This window comes from Crinia signifera, chromosome 7 (assembly GCF_055691185.1).
Source record: "Crinia signifera chromosome 7, ASM5569118v1, whole genome shotgun sequence".
NCBI lineage: Eukaryota > Metazoa > Chordata > Amphibia > Anura > Myobatrachidae > Crinia > Crinia signifera.
The window spans coordinates 115341208-115368314 of record NC_139223.1 but is presented as its reverse complement, the minus strand read 5'-3'; the positions used below and the strand labels follow the sequence as shown (position 1 = coordinate 115368314).

The 27107-nt window shown below is 43.5% G+C and overlaps 1 protein-coding gene across 2 annotated transcripts in view; it reads right to left on the bottom strand.

Moving 5' to 3' along the window:
- Positions 1–27107, bottom strand: part of CNTNAP5 (contactin associated protein family member 5) — a 469403-nt gene that overhangs the window by 146139 nt on the left and 296157 nt on the right. For both annotated transcript variants that reach the window (XR_014450796.1, XM_083153658.1), the window contains exon 13: positions 25009–25209. Coding sequence is in view for 1 of the 2 variants with exons in the window: in XM_083153658.1 (XP_083009784.1) it covers positions 25009–25209 (201 nt within the window). In the remaining variant the exon portion in view is untranslated. The remainder of the gene's footprint in view (positions 1–25008; positions 25210–27107) is intronic.

Sequence of the window (27107 nt, the reverse complement as noted above, 5' to 3'; positions counted from 1 at the left end):
CTGAGAATTTTTTTTTTTTCTTTTTTTCTTCTTGTGTTAGTCTGTGCATTAAAGTGGCATGGGGTCGCAACTTGCTCTGCTGTACAGGGCCGGATTAAGCCTTTGGGGGGCCCAGGTCACTTTAGACAGGGGGGCCCCCTCCCACTTGTCATTACTGGCTGCAAAAGTTAAACCAACCTTTACATGTAGAGAAGTGTTCAAAGATATGCTTCCAATGTGTTTGAGCACAGGTTAATTTTAGACTATCTTTAGGCGGAAGCCATACATCAACAAACAGGTATGCCAGCCTCTTTTGGGTTTATAATAGTACCTTTCATCTAAAGACAGATGATTGAGAGTTACAGATATAAGATGCAGCCAGAGATAAAGATTTGAGTTGTTAGACAACAATAGGACTGTTTGACACAGAAGGAATCTGCAGTATTTATAAAGAAGTCATTGGACTATATGAAGATATAAAAGGTGAGGGTTAGCACCATCATACAATGGAGAACAGTGCATAGAAATCTTTATCCTGTAGCAGCTGGACTTGTCCATGTCATTTTAATTTAAAAAGCCAGGAAACTGTTGTTTATGTCAATACATTTTCTCTTGGTACTTGTGTATAATAGCAACAGAGAAGTCTTCCCTTAACTTGCTTTCCTCACAAAGCCGGGATAAATTTTCAGACTGCGCAAATAAACTATTGTAAGCCACATTTCCAAGGTTGTGATATACATCTGGAACAATGTCAGCCCATCATATTGTGTGTTCCTTTATGGAAAAGTGTAATGTATAATAGAACAATGCAAGATACTTGGTCAAGGTGTGAAAATATAAGAGTGTTACATCAAGCTTACTGTGATCCAGATTATGTATAATATGGCTGGTATGTTCTTACTTTTCATGCTACAAGGTTAAACTTTCTTTACTCAGAAAAAGCCTTTAAGTCACCAATTACAATGCACATTGTGAAGATAGAACATGATAGCATTTGAGAACAAAAGGATCCAATTCCCTAGGACACCTCTGGCTAAAAATTATTGCTTGATGTGGGTCAAAGACACACACGAGTCACAAGAACTCGGTCATGTATCACTGTGCGCTGGAAAAGAGAAACAAAGAGCACAAAATTCAAAGAAATCGGTCTGGTAAAAATCAAGAATTTCAGCTGTTTTCATGTGGTCAAAAATGTCAGCCCCCAATGTCATTTCCAAACAGCAATACAAAAAAAAGTAACACTGTTACTTGGCCTTTTCATTTTAACTGTCAGGAATCTCACTTTTTCAATGTTGAATTAAACTTAACAATACTCTATGACATGCATTTACAGTAGGATGTGCAGTCTATGCTCCTACCAGAGGCAGAACTCTGGGAGGCAATGGAGTCATCTGCCGCCGGGCTCCTGCTCCCAAGGGGGCACCTCTCCTTCCCTTTGAGTTTTAATCAGTTCATTGAAAGCAGTTGATATTGCTAATGTGGCTTACTCCCCCTTCTAACATCATTTTTGCAAGTGTCACACAGTGTATTAGACCCATGACCTTACTGGAGACAGACACCTTACTGAATGAGCTATTAGGGGGGCACCAGTACTTACCTTGCCTCCGAGCAAGTGGGATGTACTTACACCAGTAGCAGCACAGAACTGTATGTATGTAAGTATGTATGTATGTATATTCTGTGTAAGTATGCTATGTGTATGTATGCTGTATATGTATGTATGTATGTATGTATGTATGTATGCATGCTGTGTGCGTGTATGCTTTGAATGATTGTTTGTGTGTGTGTACTGTATGTATACAGAGCCACATTCATCTATACTGCTAGCGCTGAGTATAAATATATATATATATATATATATTTCATATATGTTCATTTTATTTTAAGAACCATAGTAGTTCCCTAGTTTACACAATGTCACATTGTAGGGCTGTCAGTGCACAGTACTGTACTGTATATCCAATTTATATTATCACATACAGCAGTGGTTCCCAAACTGTGTGCCGTGGCTCCCTGGGGTGCCTCAGGACACATGCAGGGGTGCCCTGGGTTGGTGATCCATGACCAATTCAAATTATTAATGGCTAATTATTTATGAGCAAAACAAGTGCTGGTGGCTGCCAATTATAAAATGTGTATAAACAGAAGCAACTCCTGCCCGTTACCACATAACTGACCCTAAGAATCACATATAAACCCAATCTAATAAATAAAAATTTGGCCTAGGGGTGCCGTGAAAATGATTTTGATACTCTAGGGTGCCGTGAATCAAAAAAGATTGGGAACCCCTGACATACAGTATCCCCAGTTCATACTATGCCACCTTACAGTGCCTTCTGTTCATACTGTGCAACATTAGTGTGCTATCCAGTTTAAAACATATCACATTACAGTGCATCAATTCATATTACAGTGCTCTTACCATTGTAATATCCACTGCACACTCCTCTAACTAAAATGTAATGTCACACACGTCAGACTGGGCAATGGATCAGACCCAATTGCTTAACAGGCAACTCTGGGAAAGTGAAATGCAACTTTATAACCTGGGTTCAGGCCCCACTAAGCCTCTGGGACCCATAGCAAAGGCACCCCTTGCACCCATTATAGTTACACCTATGATTAAACTGCAATGTTGTAGGTGTGTAAAACCAATTCCTGTGCACCTCAAGTCACAGCTCAGCCTCTCTAGCACATGGTTACTGGATTTTTCTGTATTTGTGATGGGTATAAGACACAAAATGTTGAGAAAAGTCTGCACACTACAACTCTCAGAGCAACAGAAATCTTGGGGCCCGGAACACTGATATCTCTGGGGGCCCCCCCAACACTGAATGCAGATTGTTATTACATTGCATATTAAATGTATTTTTTTTATTATTAGAAATAAACAGATAATTAATATTTACAATGCAATATAATAGGGAATGGCAGATGGGAGGGCACAGCATTGTGTTTTGTGTGGTTTGGTGTGTTGTGTGATGTCACTAAACTCATTAGTATGGGTAGCCAGACAGGTGATTAGGCAGCCATGCTTACAGACCCTGAGTCTCTCAAAGCCTTGGGGCTCCTCAACTGGTCGAGGCCCGGTACAAGTGTCCCCTTTGACCCCCACCCCCTGTCGCCTGCCCTGAGCGGCTCACTCATGCCGTGAGTCTTTTGTCATATAGGACACATGCATCTCCTGTTGTTAACCTCAATGGAAACAAAGGTGAAAGCAGGAGATGTTAGTAGGGGGAACAGAGAATTCAATGGAGCCTAAACATAACAGTACATTTCTAACACAAAACTAGCTCAGCCAGCTGCGACTAAGCGACTAAAATTAATTTGTTAATGCAGGATACATTGTGATATCATAGAAACAGCCACATTTCAACGACAACATATAGCTATTTGTTGTAATCTTTTATTTACTTCTTTAGTACAGGGCCTTTTCACAATTTTGCTATGGGACCCACAACAGTCTAGTCATTCCCCTGCAGAAAGGTAGCACCAGATCTAACTGATGGGCATCCCACATGGTTCCTTTTCAGGGCAAATTGGCTTGTGGGGAGAAGCGTTGGAGTGACATGGCCACTGCCTGCCGGATTATCAGGAGGGGGCCTCTGTTTACACAGTCAGCATCCACATTGCAGCAGTGTTGCAGCAGGTTGTGCCCCTGGCTGGGTTGGGGCAGCTGTTGCTTCTCCTTGCTGAGAATGGCCTGCTGGCCTTCTTGTCAGTGGCGTAACTATGGAGGGTGCAGGGGATGCAGCTGCTATGGGGCCCGGGCCCTTGGGGGGCCCCATAGCACAGCAGCCATCCCCTGCACCCTTTTTCCTTATTAGTGCCGCAGTGTCGGTGGTGCCTCTGCCCCCTCCCCCGCTAGCGACGATGCGCTACATAATGAAGGGGAATGTGGTGGTCCGGCTGTTGCAGACTTCCCCCTCTTCCTTCTTTGATGCTGCCGGGGACTGACGTCACTATCTAGTGACCAGCCCCGGCGTGAAACACGCAGTGCTGCTTGCGTGCTCTGTGTGGGAGACCCAGGCCCTGGGAAACAGGAGACACAGAGCTGTCAGTGCAGGAAGACTCGGCACTGACAGCATGAATTATACTGGTAAGGGGGGGGGGGGGGGGGACAGGGCAGCCTGAACTGTGGGTCAGAGGGGAGAGGATGTGAATAGGAAAAAAAAAGTGATGCAGGTGCCCCCTCCTCATTTTCTTCCCTGCTCTCTCTCTCTCTCTCTGTCTGTCTGTCTCTCTCTCTCTCTGTCTGTCTCTCTCTATCTCTGTGTCTGTCTCTCTCTCTCTGTATGTCTCTCTCTCTCTGTATGTGTCTGTCTCTCTCTGTATCTCTGTCTGTCTCTCTCTCTCTGTATGTCTCTCTCTCTGTATGTGTCTGTCTCTCTGTATCTCTGTCTGTCTCTCTCTGTATGTCTCTCTCTTTGAATGTGTCTGTCTCTCTCTCTCTGTATGTCTCTCTCTCTGTATCTCTGTCTGTCTCTTTCTCTCTGTATGTCTCTCTCTGTGTGTCTCTCTCTCTCTCTGTCTCTCTTTGTATGTCTCTCCCTCTCTCGGTATGTCTCTCTCTGTATGTCTCTCTCTCTCTGTTTGTCTCTCTCTCTCTGTTTCTCTCTCTCTCTCTCTCTGTATGTCTCTCTCTCTCTCTCTGTCTCTCTCTCTGTCTCTCTCTGTCTCTCTCTCTCTCTGTCTCTCTCTGTATGTCTCTCTCTCTGTATGTCTCTCTCTCTGTATGTCTCTCCCTGTATGTCTCTCCCTGTATGTCTCTCCCTGTATGTCTCTCCCTGTATGTCTCTATCTCTGTCTGTCTCTTTCCACCTCCACTCATTTACTCCCTCCCCACCATGTCTCTCCTCTTTTTCTCCCTCTCTTATGCTACAACCTCCGCTTTACACCCCCACCCCTTCCATATAATCTCTCTCTATCTCCCCCCCCCCCCACCCACACACACACACACCTGTCACCCTCTTCTCCTGTGGCGGGGGGGGCTTTCAAAATTTTGCTATGGGGCCCAGAAGGTAGTAGTTACGCCCCTGCTTCTTGTGGATGCTCCCTGAGACTCGTGGCTCTCCTGGACATTTGGGGAGTTGGAAAGCATGATGTGGGCACATACTGTAATAAAGCTTTGTTTAAAAGCAATTTTTGTGGTTGAAATATCACTCTCCAGCATAGATGTATCAAACCTTGGGGAGATGCTGTCGTTTTACAGGGTGTGTTTGAAAAAAAAAGCAGTTAGAAGCAGATTGGCTGATACTTTATATCTCCCCACTTTATCTCTACATTGTTTGATACTGTACATACAGTATCACCCATAGAGAAAATAACAGAGTATACTGAATGTACAGTTCTGCAAGCACACTTGTTAAATTGATCACCATAACATAATTTGCATAATGGGGCAGATGTATTAAGCTTTAACAAGAGATAAATCCAAGGGTTATAATGAGAGATAAACGTCCAGCCAATCAGCTCCTTACTGACTTTTTACAAACACAGGCTGTAACATGGCAGTTAGCAGGTGATTGGCTGGACGTTTATCTCTCCTTATCACCCTTGGATTTATCTCTTGTTAAGACTTAATACATCTGCCCCAATGTCACATATATAAAGTATTTTACATATATTTAGATCACACGATTTCTGCACATGTTAAACAAAAATAGTCTAAACTCAGAAACAATGCTTCAAAAGATAAACATTTCCTTCTAGAAAACAAATAATTAATGGATGCCTTAATCAGTGCAAATGCACACAGAAATCTTTGATTCAAGTTTCAATGTCGACAGTTGAGAGATAAACAGATCGCTAAGCTAAGGCCGATTTAAGTTAATTAATGCAGATAAAACGACAAAGTCACGGTCACACTAATCAACTGTTCCTCATTAACAGCAGATTTTGCAACAGTGGGAAATGTAATAAGAGCTGACACATTGCGTGCCATCAGGTCCAGGTATAAAACACCCACCCACTAAGGTCTCTGATCCAATCAGGTGAGCAAAACAGACTGAAACCACAGCGTCTATTCACCAGGCATAATCGCATTATCATTAACTCTTCATATGCAATCTGAAGAGAGAGATGAAGTAATCACAAAAGTTGTATAAGCAAGCAGTGATATACTGTATAAGACATCAACAACAATAACTCTATGTAGCATGTTATTTATATCACTGGTTCCTAATATCCAGGTGATGTCAGCAAACACTAAGGGTTTTATTAATTAAGATGGGAGTTCTATTTTACATGGGATGTTGCTATGGGCAACTAATCAGAACCTACTTATTTATTTAGCACCTAAATAGTATCTGATCAGATAGTATCTGATTGGTTGCCCATAGCAACATCCCATCTGAAATAGAACTCCTGTATTAGTTAATAAATCCCTAAGACTGTGATGAGTCTTCTGGTCCAGGCATCATACACAAAGCCTAATTAAGATCCCACTGGATCCAAGGCAATATATAAATATATATATATATATATATATATATATATATATATATATATATATATATATATATATATATATATATATATACAGGTTGAGTATCCCGTATCCAAAATGCTCGGGACCAGGAGAATTTTGGATAACGGATTATTCCGTATTTCGGAATATTTTAATATTTCAATTATGTATTTTGAAGTATCTTGCATTTATGCTGTATAAACACATAATATACACACAAATATATTTTATTACCACATAAAATACACACAAACATATTTTAATTGTTCAAAAAACAAGGTTTCAAAACGTGAAACAAAATGTGTGTACTATCTCAGCACTGAATTTGAATGCCAAGCAATCATTGTCTTGCACATATATAGTGCCAGTTACATATCATGTCACCAGTGATGCTGTTACAAATGTCCCCAGTGAGTTTTTAGCAAAAAAAATTTTTTTTTTCACTTTCTGGAATGTCCGTATTTCGGAATAATTCGGATAACGGATATTCGGATACGGGATACTCGACCTGTATATAGTCAGCAAAATAAGAATGGCACTCACCAGGGCTTTATGATATTTCAAATAGGATACTTTAATCCATCAATCAAGCGAATACAGACAGGTCAGGTCGAAGTTTCGGCCACCAAACATGGCCTTACTCATGACCACAACAAATATACAGACCAACAGATCCCTAACCACAGGGTCATCTCTTATTCTTAGAAAGGCACCTCCCACCGGTGACTCAGCCAACTTAAATCACCCATGTAGCCTATTACACAAACGTCATACTTTACTTACAGAACGCCATGCCCTGAAGAAGAGGTATTAACCTCGAAAGTGCTTGGCGCTGAATAGAGCGATGCTTATTTTATTCATTGGCTTTGATGTCTTTTTGTCCGAGTGCCTCCTGCCTCCTGGACCATTGCATTAATATTTACTGGAATGCATCGGAACTGTTGCCTGTTTATCTACTGAGTGCTGACAGAAGTGGATTATGTATATATATATATATATATATATATATATATATATATATATATATATATAGGGAGACAGTAAGGTGGCACTCGGAGACGGCAGTAAAGTAAAAAAAAAAAAAAAAGGTGGTTTTAATGTGACATGCAGACCCCACTGACGAAGTCCTATGACGAAATGCGTAGGGGCGTGGTCTGTGTGACGCATTATGTGCCGCTGGAGATCGAGCTGTGTGGCTGCTCTTGCTCAAAGACGCTGAGGCGCCGGGTTCCAGAATTTACATCGTGCTCCTGGAGCAGTGAGAGGTCCCGTGAGTGAGCTACAAGTGCCTGCAGTTTGTGCCAGTGGTTATTTGATATATATCTTGTGGTAGCCAGCCCACACCGGAGGAACACCTCGGTACGGGTTCTACCTTCCTAATAGGAGATTTGCTGTTAGCATTGTTCACCTGTTTTAAATAAACGGTATTACACTATGAAGCGCCCCCTCTATTTGTTTTAGATGGATATATATATATATATATATATATATATATATATATATATATATATATATATATATATATATATATACAGGTGCAGTTGTCTGGCACTCTCATTGAATGGGCATCGCGCCGAGGTGCCTTCCTCCAAAAGTAATACATAGAGTGAAGTCCTTTTGGGAGTCCAGGAGGGGCCCACAAAGAAACAGGCGGCACTTAGTCAGCTGTAAGGAATTAATCCAATTTTATGTAAAATGTCAAAGATATACAAGCATTGCCCGATGTTTCAAAGCCGGTGCGGCTTTATCTTCAGGGCTTGTGCTACAATAAAGTGCATATAGTGCCTCTTTCCTTTTCACAGCACTATATGCACTTTCTTGTAGCACAAGCCCTGAAGATAAAGCCGCACTGGCTTTGAAACGTCGGCAAATGCTTGTATATCTTTTCCACTTTACATAAAATTGGATTAATTCCTTACAGCTGACTGAGTGCCGCCTGTTTCTTTGTGGGTCCCTGGACTCCCAAAAGGACTTCGCTATATATATATATATATATATATATATATATATATATATATATATAGTCACGGCAGGATCCGGCTCTCTTCATATATCAGCAAATCAGCGCCGGGTGCCCATACAGCATAAAGAACAGCAGGAACACGGGGGGTATAGCACTCCAGGCGACTTAGTGATAAAGAATACTCACAGACCAATGAATGGTTCACAACATTTCAATGCCCGTTTATTTGTGGCATTTTCGTCATATATATATATATATATATCTCTACAACAACAGAAGAAAAGGGCGCCCAATGGTGCAGTATCTTTGATGTTTTTATTTTACATAAAAATGTTTAAAAGTGCTTAATTACCAGATATTTCATCTGCGGTGGGCAAATTAACCACCTGGCAAGACATAAATCCACACTGGCAAGCTGGATACAAATGGCGGGTATGCGACCCCTTGCTGTGCACTCTGACGAAGTCTTCTGACGAAAAGCGTAGGGGCGTGGCCTGACTGACGCAATCGTATCCAGAGGAGAGGAGTGTGTCCCCCGGAGCTCTGTACAGCGTGGTGTTCCCGTCTCTGCACACAGCCAGTGTGTAGCCGGCAACCGTGAGTGCACAGCAAGGGGTCGCATACCCGCCATTTGTATCCAGCTTGCCAGTGTGGATTAATGTATTGCCAGGTGGTTAATTTAGCCCACCGCAGATAAAATATCTGGTAATTAAGCACTTTTAAACATTTTTATGTAAAATAAAAACATCAAAGATACTGCACCATTGGGCGCCCTTTTCTTCTGTTGTTGTAGAGAAGTGTTGGTGATCTCCCCTTGGGAATTGGGAGCGAGGAAGAGGAGCGACGGTCCAGAATTTGAGGACACGTGCCTATAGACTGTGAACTGTGTAAAACAGCTCTGTTTGAGCAAAGGTGCCAGCGCACCTATTCCTGCTTTTTTCTGTGTGCAATATATATATATATATATATATATATATATAATATACATGTGTCAATATTACCAGAGGGCACGCCTTGGAGTGTGACATGATGACGTCACATGCAGCACTTGTGACACAAAAGGGCGCAAAGCACCAATGAAAGCTTTAAGGGTACTTAAGACAGGGGGCCCCTAGGGACTAAATACACGTATACACACAGCATGCAAGCACCTCATACATACACAACAGACATAGCATATATATATCTATATATATATATATATATACACATACAAACACTCATACTGCATACAATACATACATACATACAGAGCACTGCATACACAAACACAGCACTGCATCCATTACATACAAACAATCAGAGGCGTAACTCTGGGAGGCAATGAAGGCATCTGCCGCCGGGCTCCTGTTCCCACGGGGGCACCTCATCCCCTGCGAGTTTGAGTCAGTTAATTTAAAGCTTTCAATCTCACTTCTGTGGCTTACTCCCGCTCCTAACATCATTTTTACAATTGTCACCCTGTATTAGAAGAACCCATGACCTGTCTTACTGGAGACACCTTAATGATTGAGCTACAGTATTAGGGGGGGCACCAATATTTATCTTGCCTTCGGGCAACTTGGACGAACTTACGCCACTGCAAACAATACACACATACACACATACACACTGCATATATGATATATAACAGGGTCCATCTCCCTTTACCCCTGTTATAATGTAGACAGTACCACTGCCTGTGCAGCACTCTCACCCTCATGGAACTGCCACAGGACATTCAAAGACACCAGCCCCTTTCTCTGCTGGGAGCACTGCTACTGCTGTAGGAGGCTGGCAGCTTCGGGCGAGGGGTGGTGGCCTCCAGTTCCTTGGCACTTAGTAGGTGGTCCTATCCCGCTGGCAGGAGTGCCGGGGAGTGGGAGGGGGTGTCCGGCAGCAGGCAGATAGGGGAAATCACAACAAAGAGTGCGATGTAGAGAGTCTGCTCAAGTGCTCTCACAGTCACTAGGAGAGCTACCTTGTGGCACGAGCCTCATAATGCGTGCCACCCGACTGTCTCTCTCTCTCTACTGAAGGAGCAGCTCCAGTTTTTTTAGCGCTCCCCGCAGACCTCGCTGGCCTTGGCTCCCCCAAGCCACGGCAGGGTCTGCTGCACTATAGTTACACCAGTCCAGGAAATGGCAGTGACAGGTAAAAAATAATTACAAACACCCTCTGTATACACTGTGCCTTATGCCCTAGACTTGCTGCACAGAGGTCCATGGAATTCACGTTGAGGTGTGGCTACTTGCTTGGCTACTCCTCCGAGTACCTGTGAGCAAGAGAACTGAGACCAGTGCTTCCCTGTTCTTCTGCTGATGTGGACAGAGAAATAGTAGGGAATTTAGAGGAGGCAAACAAAGTAGGGCTCCCATTCGAGGCTGCAGTGAGTATTTCTCATTGGTTTGTTTTATTACAAAGCTTCAAACAAATCTACTTGACTTGCACAAAATATTGACCCAGACTCAGAAAGGATTCAGAAAAAAAACAGAGGAGATTTGCTGACATGGCTGTGATAGCACACAAATAAATACCTCTATTATTACTAACACTTTATCTATTGACTTGCAATGTTTACACAGTTTTCCAACTCATACTCTTCTCTACTGAGAATATATATATTACATGGTTTACAACTGTAGGAGTCAGTGTGCTCCATTATTCTGTTTTTTTCCAGTAACCTACTATAAATGCCCGTTAAATGAAGTCAGAGCCGTTACGCCTGAAGACTGAACGTAGGAAGTTACTTGCTTTAATCTCTAGTTCTTATGTTGCCCTGATCTCACATGAATTTAATTATTATTGTTCCCATTTCTCCCTCTGATTTATTTTCCTTCCTATTTTTGTCTTCACAAACTGTCAGCCCGTCCATGGAGATGGTGCATTTACAGCTGCCATAGAGGGAGAGTGTCATACTGTAGGTGATGTGCAATGGAAGGAATAACATGGCCGTATGACAAGCATTCAGATGGAAATACCTAGAACTTTGTACATTATTTTGAGGTCGTGTTGTGATCCTTTCTGCTTCATGGGATATTGTGAAATAAATATGTTGGTGTTCTCTGCATTAATGGATTACAATCATCTGTGGGTGGCTGAATTAATAACATGGGCCCTGTGGACCTGTTAGATTGGGAGGTGCTGAGCGCAGGTTACCACCCTCCTAGTTTTGGTTCTATTTATCTTTTGTTACACATTGGTCAAATTATCAAAAATGTTGTATATTTTCGAACCAATATCATTGCCATTATTAGCATTGTGTTACTGTGTATATACATTTGTTATACCCATAGAGAGATTTTAATAAGAGCAGTACATAGTATTCTCATACAGCAGTATGCGAGGTGCATGAGGGGAAGAGTAAAGGGACCATTTCTGTCATATAATGCCACTTTCAGATGGCATTATATAAGGTACGTTTTAAAGTTTTTCCTTAATGCTTCTGCTGAATAGAGGAAAACAAGCAATGACTTATGTAATGATGTAGGAGTCGGACATTAATGGAGATTGCAAGAAACAGAACAAATCCAGTCACCATAAATCACTATATTCTGACAATGTGGTGCAATTAATGAGGATTCACCTTGCTATTTACAAATCTGTACACTTTATAAATGAGCCAAAAAGCAAAACTGAGTTGCAAAAGTTTAGTATATACTATCTTTAAATTAAACATTGCACCCTTGCTGGGACTCAATAGCAGCAGAGAAAGTCATGTTTCCCTATTTACATTCTCATCAACCTAAACTAACCAGCCAGAGATTGCATGAAATATTTTTTAATGAGATCTGAATTCCTGGATCTAAGTCTGAGGAGACAGAGGAGAAAACACCTCATTACATATCGACTTGTATCATTACATCTTCCATCCTTAATGAGGCTTCACAGACTCTGCAGTCACTTGAAAACTACCAAGAACGATGCAAAGTTTTTGTAAGCAACGTCTGAAGTACTGTAAATGACAGAGAAAAATAGAAGTATACCGCTAATTTACACTTTGATACAAATAACCTATTTGTTGTTTACAATGTATACATCAAAACCAGTATAAAACATCAGGCAATGATGTAGACAATGCATTTGCTCAAAGGGCATACATTTGTCTCTAGCATTTGTGTAAAAAGTGTTCAATCTAATGGGGAACTCTGAAGCGGCCTACACATGGGTGGATTTGCTGAGCGTTCTGAGCAATGGTAGATCGCAATAGGTTTTAATTTTTGGAACATTGTGGTATAAAAGAAAATAAAAAAAAAATATTATTGTTAATGATGCTTATCACAAGAATAATAATAATAATAATAATAATAATAATAATAATAATAATAATAAAATAAGAAAGGCAAACACCCTACAGTGCCAATAATATTGGGGTTTATTCTAGTTCATTTTTTCTGACAAAATCCTTCTTAGATGGACAAAACCATGTGCACTGCAGGGGGGCAGATGTAACGTGCAGAGAGAATTAGATTTGGGTGAGTTTTTTTTGTTTCTGTGCAGGGAAAATACTGACTGCATGATTTTACACTGCAATATAGTTCTCACTTTGAAGAAAAACCCCACCCAAATCTAATTCTCTCTGCACAAGTTACATCTGCCCCACCCGCAGTGCACATGGGCCCTTATTCTGATCGGTGCGGATATTCCCGCATTCTTACGGTGCGGTCCGCACGCCACGGTGTTTTGCCGCGTGCGGCCATCGTCCGTAGAAACGCCCACGTGTCCTCCGCATTCGGACGGACTCACTCTTTAAGAACAGGGCGTGTTTACGGACGACATACAAACCATGCGTGTGCGGGAGAAACACTCCGATTCGGCACGGTATTACAGAGTATTACAGAGTATGCTCGGGAATACCGCATCCGAACGGGAGCCAAGCGGTGCTACCGCACGTAAGCGGAGGATTTCCGCCAAACAACCCACTATGAAGTATCTTCTGCAATACATCACATGACCCACTTATTCAATTACCTACCCTCATAAAAAACAGCTTATTTGTAATTGGAATCAATTAGATTCCAATATATCCTTACAAGCATGCCTAACACATGCATAGCACACATTAACCCTTACAGCAATGTAAGTGCAATGGTTTCTATTACACCCTGTGTCAAACATTATAAACATTCTACACATATACTATTTAAAGTGCTAATAAAACCAACAACTGTGAACTTGCATAAAGAATTTATTAAAATATCTATTTAACATAATGAAAAAAAAAAAAAAGGAAACATTAAATGAGCAGGTCTTTTAGGTCCTGCAAGTCGGCTTGAAGGAGCCGGAGATGGTGCTCTGCTCGCAGGAGGGCCCCACGCACCCCCTCATCTGCCGGTGTGGTGTCATCTGTGGGCATGTCAAAGGGGCAAAAATTAGTCATGTTATTCATGCATACATTTCACATACTACGACATAAATTGCACAAATGCTAGGTGACATGTGTGTATATATATATATATAGAGATATATATCTATCTATGTAGAGAGATAGAGACACACATAGATAAATATATATGACACATACATATATACATACATGCAAACTTATTTACTACATACTGTCTATTTTGCCCTCGACCCTTAACTCTGCAGAAGACATAACAGTCATATTGTTTCTTCTCAGTCACAACCCACCCATGACTAACCAATGTCAAGCAGGTCATGGCCTACGTCAATAACAACTTGTCACAATCTGCTCAGTCTAAGTTCAGTGATGGTTGGTGGCATGGGAGTTATGCAAATGTCAGGAATGCACAATACACATCCTCTAAATCATAATTCTGTCTAAACCAACCTACAATTCTGTGAGTGACAAAAATAAATCAGAACTACAGGGGGGGTTTAGGTAGAGGAGGCTCCGGGGACACTGCCAACTTGTGACGCCATTCCAAGGTAGGCCGGCCCATACTCCATTTCGAGCATACATCCTACAGTTTATAAATAACATTCACCAACAATATCGATGCCACTATTTGATGGGTCATAATCTACGCTTGCAGCAGGTGATTTTAATCCACAAATGATCCACTCATCCCTTTACTCCTGGATCGTGTTTAACTACAACGGTTATGTGGCAGTCCAAATGGACCTCCAACCCATCCCACAAACCTGTGTAATTGAGAGGTGTCCTGGATGAAAGGGATGCCTTGGACTCCCCATCTAACCCGTACCTGTATCTGTAGCTACCCACTTTGGGGTCTATATGATTAGTATGTGCCCAAAATTTTTAATCACCAGTGCTACATAACATATACCAGTACAACTACTTCATGAATGATGCATTATGTAAACATACCGATCTGCGGCGAGTCCGGTGCCTGGCACGCCTCCTCCCCCTCGGAACTTGATGTGTCCGGGGCAACCGTGGCCTCCTCAGCCCCCTCCTCCGCCATCTCCTCGACCACAACAACCTCCTCCTCCAACTCCTCCTCCACCTCCTCCTCCAACTCCTCCACCTCCTCCTCCAACTCCTCCTCCACCTCCTCCTCCAACTCCTCCACCTCCTCCTCCAACTCCTCCTCCACCTCCTCCTCCAACTCCTCCTCCACCTCCTCCTCCACCACCACCAGCACCTCCTCCTCCACCTCCTCCTCCGCCACCAACACCTCCTCCTCCGCCACAAACTCCTCTTCCACCTCCTCCTCCTCCACCTCCTCACGCACCACCTCCTCCTCCACCATTTGCTCCTCCTCCACTTCCTCCTCTTCCACCCTTGCCGCCACCTCCTCCTGGGGGTCTTGGGCCTCGTCCTGGGCCAGGCCTGCCTCCGCCTGTTCACGGGCCTGTCGGGCTCGGGCTCGTGCTGTGTGGTAGAAAAAAACATCATGGTCAATGTCGGCTCATTGGGGCACATTTATTCATCCATAACAAGACATACATGGAAGGGTGATAATGATGGCAAACGATGCAGGAAAGTAGCTCCTTACTGTTAATGGACTCCAAATTGTGACATTTAAATTATTATGTGATTGTTAGTCATTTGTTCACACATTACAACCCAGGCATTTATCAATGTGTAACACATATTAGATTGGGCACATTGTATGCATCAGAATCCTCAATGCTATGGCATGACATATAAAAGGCACATGACTGCATGTTAACCAGGAAGAAGCACACATAAGAGTCTATGGACTTTTAAACCCATGGACACCCACTTATCATGAGACACATTTTATTGCTTATATATGCTATGTTGTAAGTGCGAAATTTCATAGCTAAAATACTCACATTCAGCAATTTCGCCCCTTATTTGTGTGAGCAGCTGGGGCTGGCGCCTGCGGAGGTCCGACCACCGCCTCTCCAGCTGCCCGAGGGACCTCCGCACCCGAGTGCGGGCGTAAATTCGGCGCCCTGCCGCTGTGTACGCCCTCCGCTTATGGCGGTTTGTTATGAAGGGCCCCGCACGGCCCAGCCTTGTCTCCATGACGGAGACAAGAACCCTGAGCTCCTCATGCGTGAAGGGTTCTGCCCTTCGTGTCTCCGCCATGTTGACAATGGCATCTATCAACCAATCAGGTGGTGGCATTGGTTGATCACAGTTATTTGTGATAATAACTTTATTGTTCATTTTTACATTAACAGCGTCTCTGCGCCAACACAAATGGTGAAAAATTCGCATGCCTTCAAAACCGTAGTGTTGATGTATGCCAATGAACAAATCTGATATATATAAAACACAGTGTGTATGCCCTTAGCAAATCCAATAAGGCCGCGCTCCGCCAAGCAACGCGTGCTATAGCTTAGCAAGGCATAGCTGTAGTTAGCATTACTTACTCTATGCATATATGTGTATGCGTACATTTATGTGTAAAAGACACATACACACACTTGCAGGTATCCTGAAACCAGCATTATACACCAGCCCTGCCTGCCTGCCTGCCTGCCTGCCTGCCTGCATGCTCCTTGAAATGTTGAAACATGTGAATAAATTCCAACATCATATATAGATATATATCTATATATGCAAACAAATCATACATCAACACAGGAAATAATCCCCAACACATGATAGAATAAATCAATGTACTCACCAGTCATCAGGGATAGTATCAACTACAATAATGAAGATATAACAAACACATAAGATCCCTTGTCCAAGGTATAATAATTAGCACCTATATTGAACTTCCCCCAAAACTAAACACATATGCTAAATATCTCCTATTTCTTTGCCATTAGGAGGGCAGGCTGGCTAATGTTCGTTTTGTAACACTGACAACTAACACACTGGACTTATTTGAAGGGGTGATTGTGACTAAAATGGGTGTGTTATGTCAACTCAATAACATGTACCTGAAGTATCTTTGCGCCACAGAGTCCCGCAGCTGGTATCCCCTCCGGCATTCAGGGGCGCGGGATGGGCGCATGGGCGGATCTTGCGGCTCAGATGGTACCTCCCACTCATCAAAGGGTATCTCACGCCGCACAGCAATGTTGTGGAAAAATATACACAGGCCCACGATCCTCGACACCATTTCAGGCGCATATTGTAAGTCACCACCAGTGCGGTGGAGCACTCTAAATCGACCTTTTAAAAGGCCAATTGAGCGCTCCACCACTTGCCTGGTGGCAACATGCGCCCGATTGAATGCCTCCTGTGGGCCCGGTGCTGGGTAGCTGTACGGCGTAAGTAGCCAGGGCGTACATGGGTAACCGGAGTCACCCAGAACCCACGCATCACGGCCTTCCAGCTCTTGGAGTCTATGCCATATCCCGGTTTGTCGGATGACATGAGAGTCATGGGCACTTCCGGGAAACTTCGAGTTGAAGGCGAGAATCTCCATGGATGGGCCACATACCACCATCACGTTCAGTGAGTGGAACAATTTGCGGTTCCTATATATCTTCTCACTTCGAGATGGAGGCACAAATGGTACATGGGTGCCATCCACAGCCCCTATCACATTAGGGAAGCCAGCAATTTGATGGAAGGCCTGCTGGCTTCTGCGCAGGGTCTCGGTGGCAAATGTCATGGCCATGAAGTGCCCCTTGCGCCTGAACATGGCCGACGTCACACGCCTCAGGATTCGGCAGAAGGCCGGCTGAGATATTCCAGCAAGTACTGCCACTACTTGTTGGAATGATCCTGAGGCGCAGAAATGCAACACCGCCAGCAGCTGTGTGTGAGGCGGAATTGCTGTCGTGATCCCGTGTAGAGGTTCCAGATCGCTCTGAATTAAGGTGAGCAGATCCAGAATGACATGTGGCGGTAACCGGTACCTAGTAAGTACCTCATCATCGGGCATAGCAAACAGAGTCACCCGTGTGCGATAGATTCTAGCACGTCCTGGCCTCCTTGGCCGACGAGTGGGGAGAGCCGCAAGTGCCCTTAGCCTCCTCTCCATGTAGCGCATAATAGCTTCTGCAACCTATAAAGAAATGAACATAAATACTGATGCACCTATGCACATAATGGCCATATCCCACTACAAATAGATTTGTAGCCTTCAATACGTACAATAGATGGGCGCCCCATGAAATCCCGCAGATCCATTTGACTCTCTAATGATGACACAATAATATGAACTCAATACACACCGTCCAAAACACACAGATAAAGGTGTCAGCATTTTTTGCCGACATCATGTACTATGACACATTTCATCTATTGCTGGGACATGTTGTCCTGCAATAGATGAACCCACACAGGTTTAAGCCCTGTGAGTGAAATAGTGAACATGTGACATGTTGCAATAATAATACACCACTTTGCTGGCCCAACAATCTGTAGTCAGTGAGGCAATAGTGCATACATTCATACACTTACATTGTTAATGGATATCATATCTACAAGGAGCATGGAAGAGCTTACCTTAGACCCTGACAAGTCCAGATCTGAAGACAAATGATTCTAGCAGGAAGACATTATTTATAGGGCTCTCACATGTGTGGTCTATAACAGTAGAGATGAGTATTGCATGACTTGTGGCCTGGATTCTCTAAGGGAATGGGCTACTTTTAGCTTGCACTAAAACGCCACAATACCACAGTAGTCATGAATGAAATGTCATGTCATGCTAGCAAATAGCATGTGTATTGAGCAATAGTCACAGGTGTATCAGAAGATTCTATGCAATGTTAGCATTGGTGACCAGTATTTCATGTCGAACTTTCGCCAGGTTTTACACAATGGAATTTCCGCCACCGTATGCGGCGCGAAAAACCAGCGACGTACGCTCACGCACGGAACGCAGCTGCCGCTGATGTCCGCCAAACAGATTACACAAACAGTATATAAAGGTGTATTAGAAGGTGACAATGTTGTTGCTAACATGTCTGGATCCCAACCAGAGGTGGACCCAGTGCTGCAGCAACTATTTGACCAGATGGACTCCAGCACCACCTATGTGCCACTGCACATGCGGGCAGTGGGTAATGAGGAGGCTGCTGGCCCTTCTCCAGCAGGGGAACCTGCACCTGACCATTCTACAGCAGGGCAACCTACACCTGGCCCTTCTGCAGCAGGCCAACCTGCAGCTGGCTCATATCCACCATCAGCAGAATTGTTTGGAACACAACAGGGGACTTCACAAGGTAGTACCATGGCCAGCACTTCAAGTGCAGCGACTGGTGCCAGGGGGCGTGGCCAGGGACGTGGCAAGGGGCGAGCCAGTGCAACAGCGGAACCACCCAAAAAAAATAAGGCATATGAAGCACAGGAGCTGGCCATCCTGGTTCCCCGAGCACGTGATTGGATAGAGTGTCCATCCGAGAGGCTGACACACACACGCAGATGGAAGATTTGGGAACAGATAACGGCAGAGATTAATGAAGTAGCGCCACAAGTTCGTGAGACGGACCATGTGAAGAAGAGGCAAGTTGTTTTGTGATACATGTGGCCAGTAATAGCCAAGTAATGATTGAATTGATGCTTAGATGCATTTAGCAAATGGCCCGTGAGGTTGTTACGATACACATACATTATTGCCATGTAATTTCATTGTGAGTTAGAGTAGGGTGATTGTGAATGTGTATTGTAACGGTTGATATCATAGTTGCATGTAATATTATATATGGGACAATAATCACATGTTGTAATATGTAGCACAGAGCAATGGCTGCAACAGCTAACATTGGGAGTGACATGTATTAATATGTCAACTTACATTGCAGGTGGCAGGACTTCAAAACCAACCTGAAGAGGAAGCTGACCAAGCGGTGGGACCACAGCCAGACATCTGGGGCCGGCCCCATGCCATCAGGGCTAGAGCTCACCCCCCTGGAGGTGATGGCCGAGAGCTGCATATCAGTTGAGGAGATCCGGGGGGTGAGCACTATGGATAGCGAGGCCCCAGCTGAAGTGTTTGCGTCTTTTCTGGAAGGTAAATATTGGTCATGCCATAAACTTGGGCAAGTAATTATCGTAGAATGTCTCCTAATTGTGTTTATCTTTGCCCACAGACACCCCACCGCTTGGTGACGACTCTGTTCAGGAGGTGGAGGAGTCCGTGCCACCTGGCCCCAGAGGTAGGCCTGTGCAGCAGCAGGCATCGGGCCAAGCCGATTTGGCCGCCTTGGCCGAGGTGCTTGGGGACATCAACCAGCAGGGAGACTTGGCATCAGAACGGGTGCGTAGGACCGAGGAGATCCTGGCGAGCTTGGTCAGCACCCAGCAGTCCATGGCTGCGAGCATGCAGGCCATGGCTGCAAGTGCTCAGGTGCTGGCCGAGCAAGCCACCCGCCAAAATGATCTCCTCCTCCACCATAATGAGCTTATGGTGGAGCTGGTTACCAGCAACAGGGTCCTAATGGCATCCGTTTCTGGTGCATTACCAGCGGCAACACTCCCTGCTGGCAGGAGGGGTAGACCAGCCAACCCCTCCACATCATCTGCTCCACCTGCCCCAGCATCTGGCCGTCCCCGAAGAGCTGCTGCACAGGCCAAGGAGCCTACCAAGGCCAAACGTGGTCGGAAATGAACTTGTGGCTGCATTAATCTCTGCCGTTATGTGTTCCCAAATCTTCCATTGTGCTGTGTGTGTCAGCTTCTTGTGTCCAATCACGTGCTGAGGGGAACCAGCTGAGGCCTTGCTTCATATGTCCTTTGTGGTTCCCCTGTTGCCCTCTTTTGCCTGGCATTACTGTCAGCTGTACTTGAAGTGATGGCCATGGTACTATCTTGTGAAGTCCCCGGTTGTGTTCCAAATGATTCTGCTGATGGTGCATATGAGCCAGCTGCAGGTTGGCCTGCTGCAGAAGGGCCAGGTGTAGGGTGCCCTGCTGTTGAATGGTCAGGTGCAGCTTGCCCTGCTGTAGAAGGGCCAGCAGCCTCATCATTTCCCACTGGCTGCATGTGCAGTGGCACATAGGAGGTGCTGGAGTCCATCTGTGTGCAATTATATTTGTTTTGTATTATTATTTATTTTGCGGCATTCCTGCCATGTTGTTTATTGTTTGTATGTATTATTTTATGGTCATTGCATCACACTGCCATTGACTGTGACATGAATATAAATAAATGTGTTATTTTACCCAAAATGTGTGGTTTCATGAGTACATGTCAAATACACATGTGTATTGCTAGTATTAATATTCTGTCATGTCCATTGTTAGCAGTTTGAAAGTGTCTGACAAGTACAGCATATGTGGGTGTTTAGTACGGGTTCCTTGAAGCAGCAATGGTTTCAATTAAAGCACTGACAAGCGTCCTATTAGTGAGTAATGAGTAAAGGAGTAGATTCTATTGGGTTCAGGTGTTAATGGTTGTAGTCATTAGGCGTACGTTCGCCTACCGCATGAACGAGTGGTGTACGCAAAGCAATAGTACACTTGTGGACACCGCACATTTCTGCCCTTTTTGATCGCGTGCATTCGGAGTGGTTTCCGAATGTACGCCCCCCAACATAAGTGTACTCCCCCGTGTCCGCCCATGTTTCCGCCCCGTTTTGCCCACTTTGAAACTACGCCCATGTGCCATTCCGCATGACGCCCATAATACGCCCATATTTCCCGACTGATTGCGGCCAACAGTTTTGGACGGGATTTTGCCGAACTGGTACGGAGTCTAGGCGTGGCACATGCGCGTTGCGTTCTCCACGCATGCGCAGACGGCGAAAAGACGCGATCCGTAAGAATGCGGTAAAGTCCGCGTCAATCAGAATAAGGGCCATGGTTTTGTCCATCTAAGAAGGATTTTGTCAGAAAGAATGAACTAGAATAACCCCCATTGTGTCCAAGGCTACATCTGATATTTCTCATCTTATACTCATATGGATGTATGTTGTAATGTGTGTGCGCTTTGGGGTTAATAAATATAATTTTTCTCAATACCAGGTAATGTTATTGCTTTCTACATTTTCTGAGAAATATTGGAAGGTTATTTTTGGCTGAAAGTGATATGTTCGTGAAATACTATTAACTGTCAATCTTGGTGCAGCTCTCGGAAATTAAAACCTCATTCTTGGCTGACTATCAGGAGGACTCAAACTCAGGATAGAGCCTGATAGTTTAATTTCAGGGAAGGTGGAATAACGCACTTTTATTAAAGACAGAAAGTGTGGGCCTGGACCTGTTAGGACAGTGGAGCCGGCATCAGGCTTCTTAGCAATTGATATTATCTTATATTTCTATTTCTTTATATAGAGCAAGTGTATTCTATTGCAAAATTGGGAAACAAAACAGTAATACCCCTTTCACACCGCACAAATAACCCTTGTCTGACCCGGGTTGTTGCTACTTAACCCGGGTCACTGTGCGGTGTGAAAGGGCCTTTTGAAAAATCTGGGGTCTGCAATCTGATCTGGTATAAAAGAAGGGTTTTAACCGGGTCGGCCCCAAGTTGCTATGCAATGTGAACAGATAATCCAGGTCAATCGACCCAGAACCTGTTTACACTATAGGGAGGAGGCAGCGTCATCTCCAAATGCTGCCTCCTTCCTCACCCCCCCCCCCCCCGATGACATCCTCCCCCAATGATGGCAGCAACCTGTGTCCAAAACCTGCGTTCAAATTAGACATGAAGGGGGATTTCCAATCCGGTGTTACGACTGTCGGGCTGGCCCGACAGCCGTGACCTGGTCCCGTTCTCGGCTGAATCAACGTTCAGCTCGGAAGGCGGGATTCAAATTCCTGTCTGCCAAGTGCCAAAAAGGGTGTGTGGCCCCCGAGATATGGCGGTAAGTCGGTGAGCTGCGGCCGGAAGCTCGACAATTCCCGGCCGTTCTCGCCAGAACGAGCCCAACTGCTTGTGAAGTCGGGTCCGTTCTGCTGAGATCCCTGTTCAATTCTGTCAGGGAAGGCAATATTAAATAGGGCCCCATCACTACTTCCCTGTCAGAAATAGTGTCGGGAGATCAAATACCCCCCTAAATGTCAGAAAGTTTCATTTGTCATTGTTTGTGTTATTGGTTATTCTCTTAGGAGTACATTTACTAAAGGTTGATTTTAAATGATTTAAATCAATCTAAAAAGCTTGCATATTTATTTACTGACAGTAAAAATCAATATAAATAAGTCTGTAAGTAAATTTACACCATTGATTTAGAAAAACTTTAATAAAATCAATCTGTAGTCATATTGTTTAATTGGAATTAATTTTAGGAAAAAGACAGTGGGCCAGATGCACTAAGCTTCAAAAGTGATAAAATGGGGAGTGATAAACAGCCAGCCAATCAGCTCCTACCTGCCATGTCACAGACTGTTTGAAAAAAGTCAGGCAGAAGCTGATTGGCTGGCTTTTTATCACTCTCCAATTTATTACTTTTGAAGCTTAGTGCATCTGGCCCAGTGCTTGTTATCTAAAAAACACACATTATATTAACTTGAGCCACTATATTAACTAGTGGTTGCTGAGAAAAATGCACTGAATTCTCCTCATTAACAAGCACAATTTAGAATCACTGTTTCTCTGTATACAATGCATAATAAACTCACTGCAGTCATCTCCACTCGCTGATTGCACCGCTGGGATGCTCTATTATTATGTACCAGAGAAGTCAAATCTAAAAATGAATCAACTGTGCATATACTGATGTTATTAGTAGCATAAATATAAAAATATGCCGTGGATCTGTGAACATAACTTCTGGCAAGCAGTGGGGTAATCATTGCTCATTGTTTGGCAGCAAAAATAAATATGGGTCAGGAAATGAAAATGAGGAGAGACAAAGAAAACAAACAAATAGCAGGAAATGCTAAGGTTAGAAATAGGAGATGAGAAGGTGGGGAATATAACATTCCGAGACCGACTTCTGTAAATGCAATGAGTAAAGTAAAAAACAGCTAACAGTTCAAGGGAGATAATGCAAGACCTGGCCCCTTTTATGTGCTGCCATTATGTCACATGTGCAAAAACTATTATTAAATAAAATAATAAAAACACTACAAATATTTTTTCCTCTTTATAGGTTTTAGGAATAAATTTATACTCTAGATATCATTTAACTGCCATGGTTTATACTGAGTAAGGGAAGCATCCAGATAACACTATAGGATAAATGTATCAATTACCAAGTTGTAATTTATGAACAAAGCATCTCTCATACATGGGGATACAAGGAGGATTACAGTTTCTTTCTACAAGAGGTGATCTAAATAATCCTTCCAAAGTGCTGGTTTGTATTGTAAGATGTAAGCGTAAGCAGACACATATGTGCTCATATTTAAACTATATTTCTAGGCACATGCCAAGTGAATAATTTGCATTAAAAACATGTAGATTTTGTAGGTAGCAGAACCCAACTGCGTAATATTCTTTTGTAGGGGGGTAAAAACAATAGCACAGTGTTCTAGTGGATACTCATCTACAAAGGAGAGAACAATTAATTCTGCAACTAATGCTCTTTCCTGCTCAGGTCACTTCCATTCTAGACAACAGCAGAGCGATGATGTAGGTAGCGGAGACAGGCATGGACATCAGCACTTAGGACCTTATTCTTATTGCCATGCTCACCCTGTGTGGAGCGCATGTGCAGCCACTTGGTGTAAGCGGATGTGGCAAACTGCTTATGCGGGGGGGGGGGGTATGGGGCGGTGGCGAAGGGACGCGCCCATAGGACTGCCCTGTGCTTCATGGGGGCGTTCCCATGAAAGTGCTGGGCAATCATATGCTAATGCATCCATGACACAGGTGCAGGGGGCGGGCAGCTGATGACAGCGGATGTCAGCTACCCGCCCACTTCCCGTGCAGGATACCCGCAGACCTAAGTCACCAAAGTGGTGTCTTAGGTCTAAAAACACTTGCAAAATTATAACATATTGGCCTGCGAGGGGGCCTTCCCGGGGGGGGGGGGGGGCAGCCAGAAGTGAAGGCGGCGTTTGAATGTGTGTCAACCAGAATAACCTCCTTAGTGTAACATACCACATCAGCTTGTCACATATCCCCAGGCTCTCTCTTGGGATAGCTTTCTATACATGTCACCAAGCTACTGCAGCACAGAGGAGGCCTAAGCGGGACAGACTAAGTTAAATAATGTAGGAACTATTTTAACTTTTTGCATAAGGTATAATGCCATAATCATATTAACACTGGTTCATTTTAAATTGATACTAGAGCCATGTAGACCAACTGAATGGTTGAAATAAAGTATTAACATTATAGAAATGAGAAATGTAGATTATGAGAAAAACATATAAACAGAGTAGGGAATATGTTGGTTGGTTAAGCCTTTTTACTTACTAGGAGAATTCAGCAGCCGGGAATGTCTACAGTGATAAGCCACCTCTTGTTCACAATACTCAGCATTGTTGATCATGGCTTCCAGTTGTTCCGGACTGGCGCTGTAGTTAAGTGACATGGAGTAGGGTCTGCCATATAATGATCCATGCACAGACGTTAGCTCTGTGATGTTGTGCTGAACAATGGTCCAGATCTTCTCATCTGTTGGGAATAATTCATTACAAATTCACATTAAATTTGATGTGAAAACAAACACATTCATTTACAATACAAGTAATTTAAAAAAGCATTATGTGGGTAATTCAGTAGATGGCGTTGCATTGTGCATCGCAAGTTTCGATTTTTGGTACTGTGTGCGTGTGCAGGACCCATCTGCACATACACAAACAGGTCCTGTGACAACGGATGCACTATGGCATCATATAGTCTGATGCTATTAGGGGATAGAGTGGGAGTGGCAACAGCCTCAGTTTCTCCAAACAGAAGCGTGTCACCACCATTGTGGAGAGCAAAGAGGCCAGGATAAGGATAAAGGTGAGCATGAAACAAACAGATAACACCAAATACTGCAGGCTGAATTCACAATGGAGAAAGGCTAGGGTGAAATTTAATAGGATGAGAGATTCCGAAAGTACACTGAAAACCAGTTTGATTTTGACATTTAAATGATTGCCGCTTTAAAAAACCTGAATCTCTCATCCTATTAAATCTCACGCTATATTTCTACAATGTCTTATCAATTTTTTTTACATATTTGCTTGCACTAGATTTTTTTTTATGTTTTAGATTTTATTCTTTTATTTTTTTGACTACAGTGTATGCAAAAATGTAAGCAGTTAGTGTTGTAGAACAATGCTCATAAATAACATTGGTTCCAGCACAGCAAGGTCCCTAAATACAGCCCTGTGTGTGGATCTAGAAATGGCCTCAGTTATTAGATAAAATGTTTGCAAGTCACAGCCAGCAGGGTGAAGATGTCTTCTGCAATAATCAAAACAAGGGTCTCCTTGGCAATCTGAGGCTTGTCAATCACACCATGCTATTTCTAGGGTTACCATTTATATTAAGCACAAAAAAGAGCTCTTGGCCTGGAGAGCACTAAAATGATTCTTCCCAGCAAGTTCAATAAATCTCATCTGAGCAAGCCATGCTTGAATAAAAAAAAGAAATCCCCTTCCTTTGTGATATCGTGCAGTGGGCACGATAGCAGATAGCAAGTTGTCACCGGCTATCACAATATGCATGTGCAGGAGGCTGCAAAACAAAATAAATGCTATTGTAGGACTCAGAGGTGGATTTTGACCACATGGGGGCCCTAAGCAAAACACAAACTAAGGACCCCCCAGGCCAGTGTATGCTGATGCCCTTTCTCGCAGTGTATGGAGCTATGCAGGGAGGAGCGGTGAGGTAAATGGCTGAGGAGCCCCAGGCAAGTACCAGAGCCAGATATGCACACAATATATGAGCCATGGGGTACATGCCGGCATTGTACACATATGAAGCATTATACTGTATACAGTACTGCTGGAGATTCAATGAGTTTTGATAAGAGATATGCAGAAAAGGTAGCCAGGTGAGGCACTGCCTCACCTGCCATAGACTTTTTACTCCACAGTTTTGACTATAAAAATGATTAGAATAATACAAATAAGAATTTTTATATATATTCTTTGTATTTTTGACATACTTTATAAATTCAAAACTCTGGTATATACGTTAGTATTACAGGAAAGGCTGTGCCTCACCTGCCTCACCCAACCGCACACCACAGTACCCCCATCATTCAGTGTATGTGTAAGCACCTATGCACCCCCCCCCTCCCATCAGTGTATGAGGACACATACCCCTGTAACACCCCCTTCCCCGGGTAATTATGTGTATGCAGCTGCCCCCATAGGCTACAGCTGCTAAAGTAATTTTCTGATAGTGTTAACTGATTGGGCCAAACTTATTTATATATAGTCGCTTTAGATGTGTTAGATGGTAGTGGTTTCAGTTAGAGGATTTGGTTGTCAAGTTGTCTAACCCGAGCTATTACCTTTTATAGATCTAATACATTTAAACTATATATACAATAACAGAACTATATGCATATATAG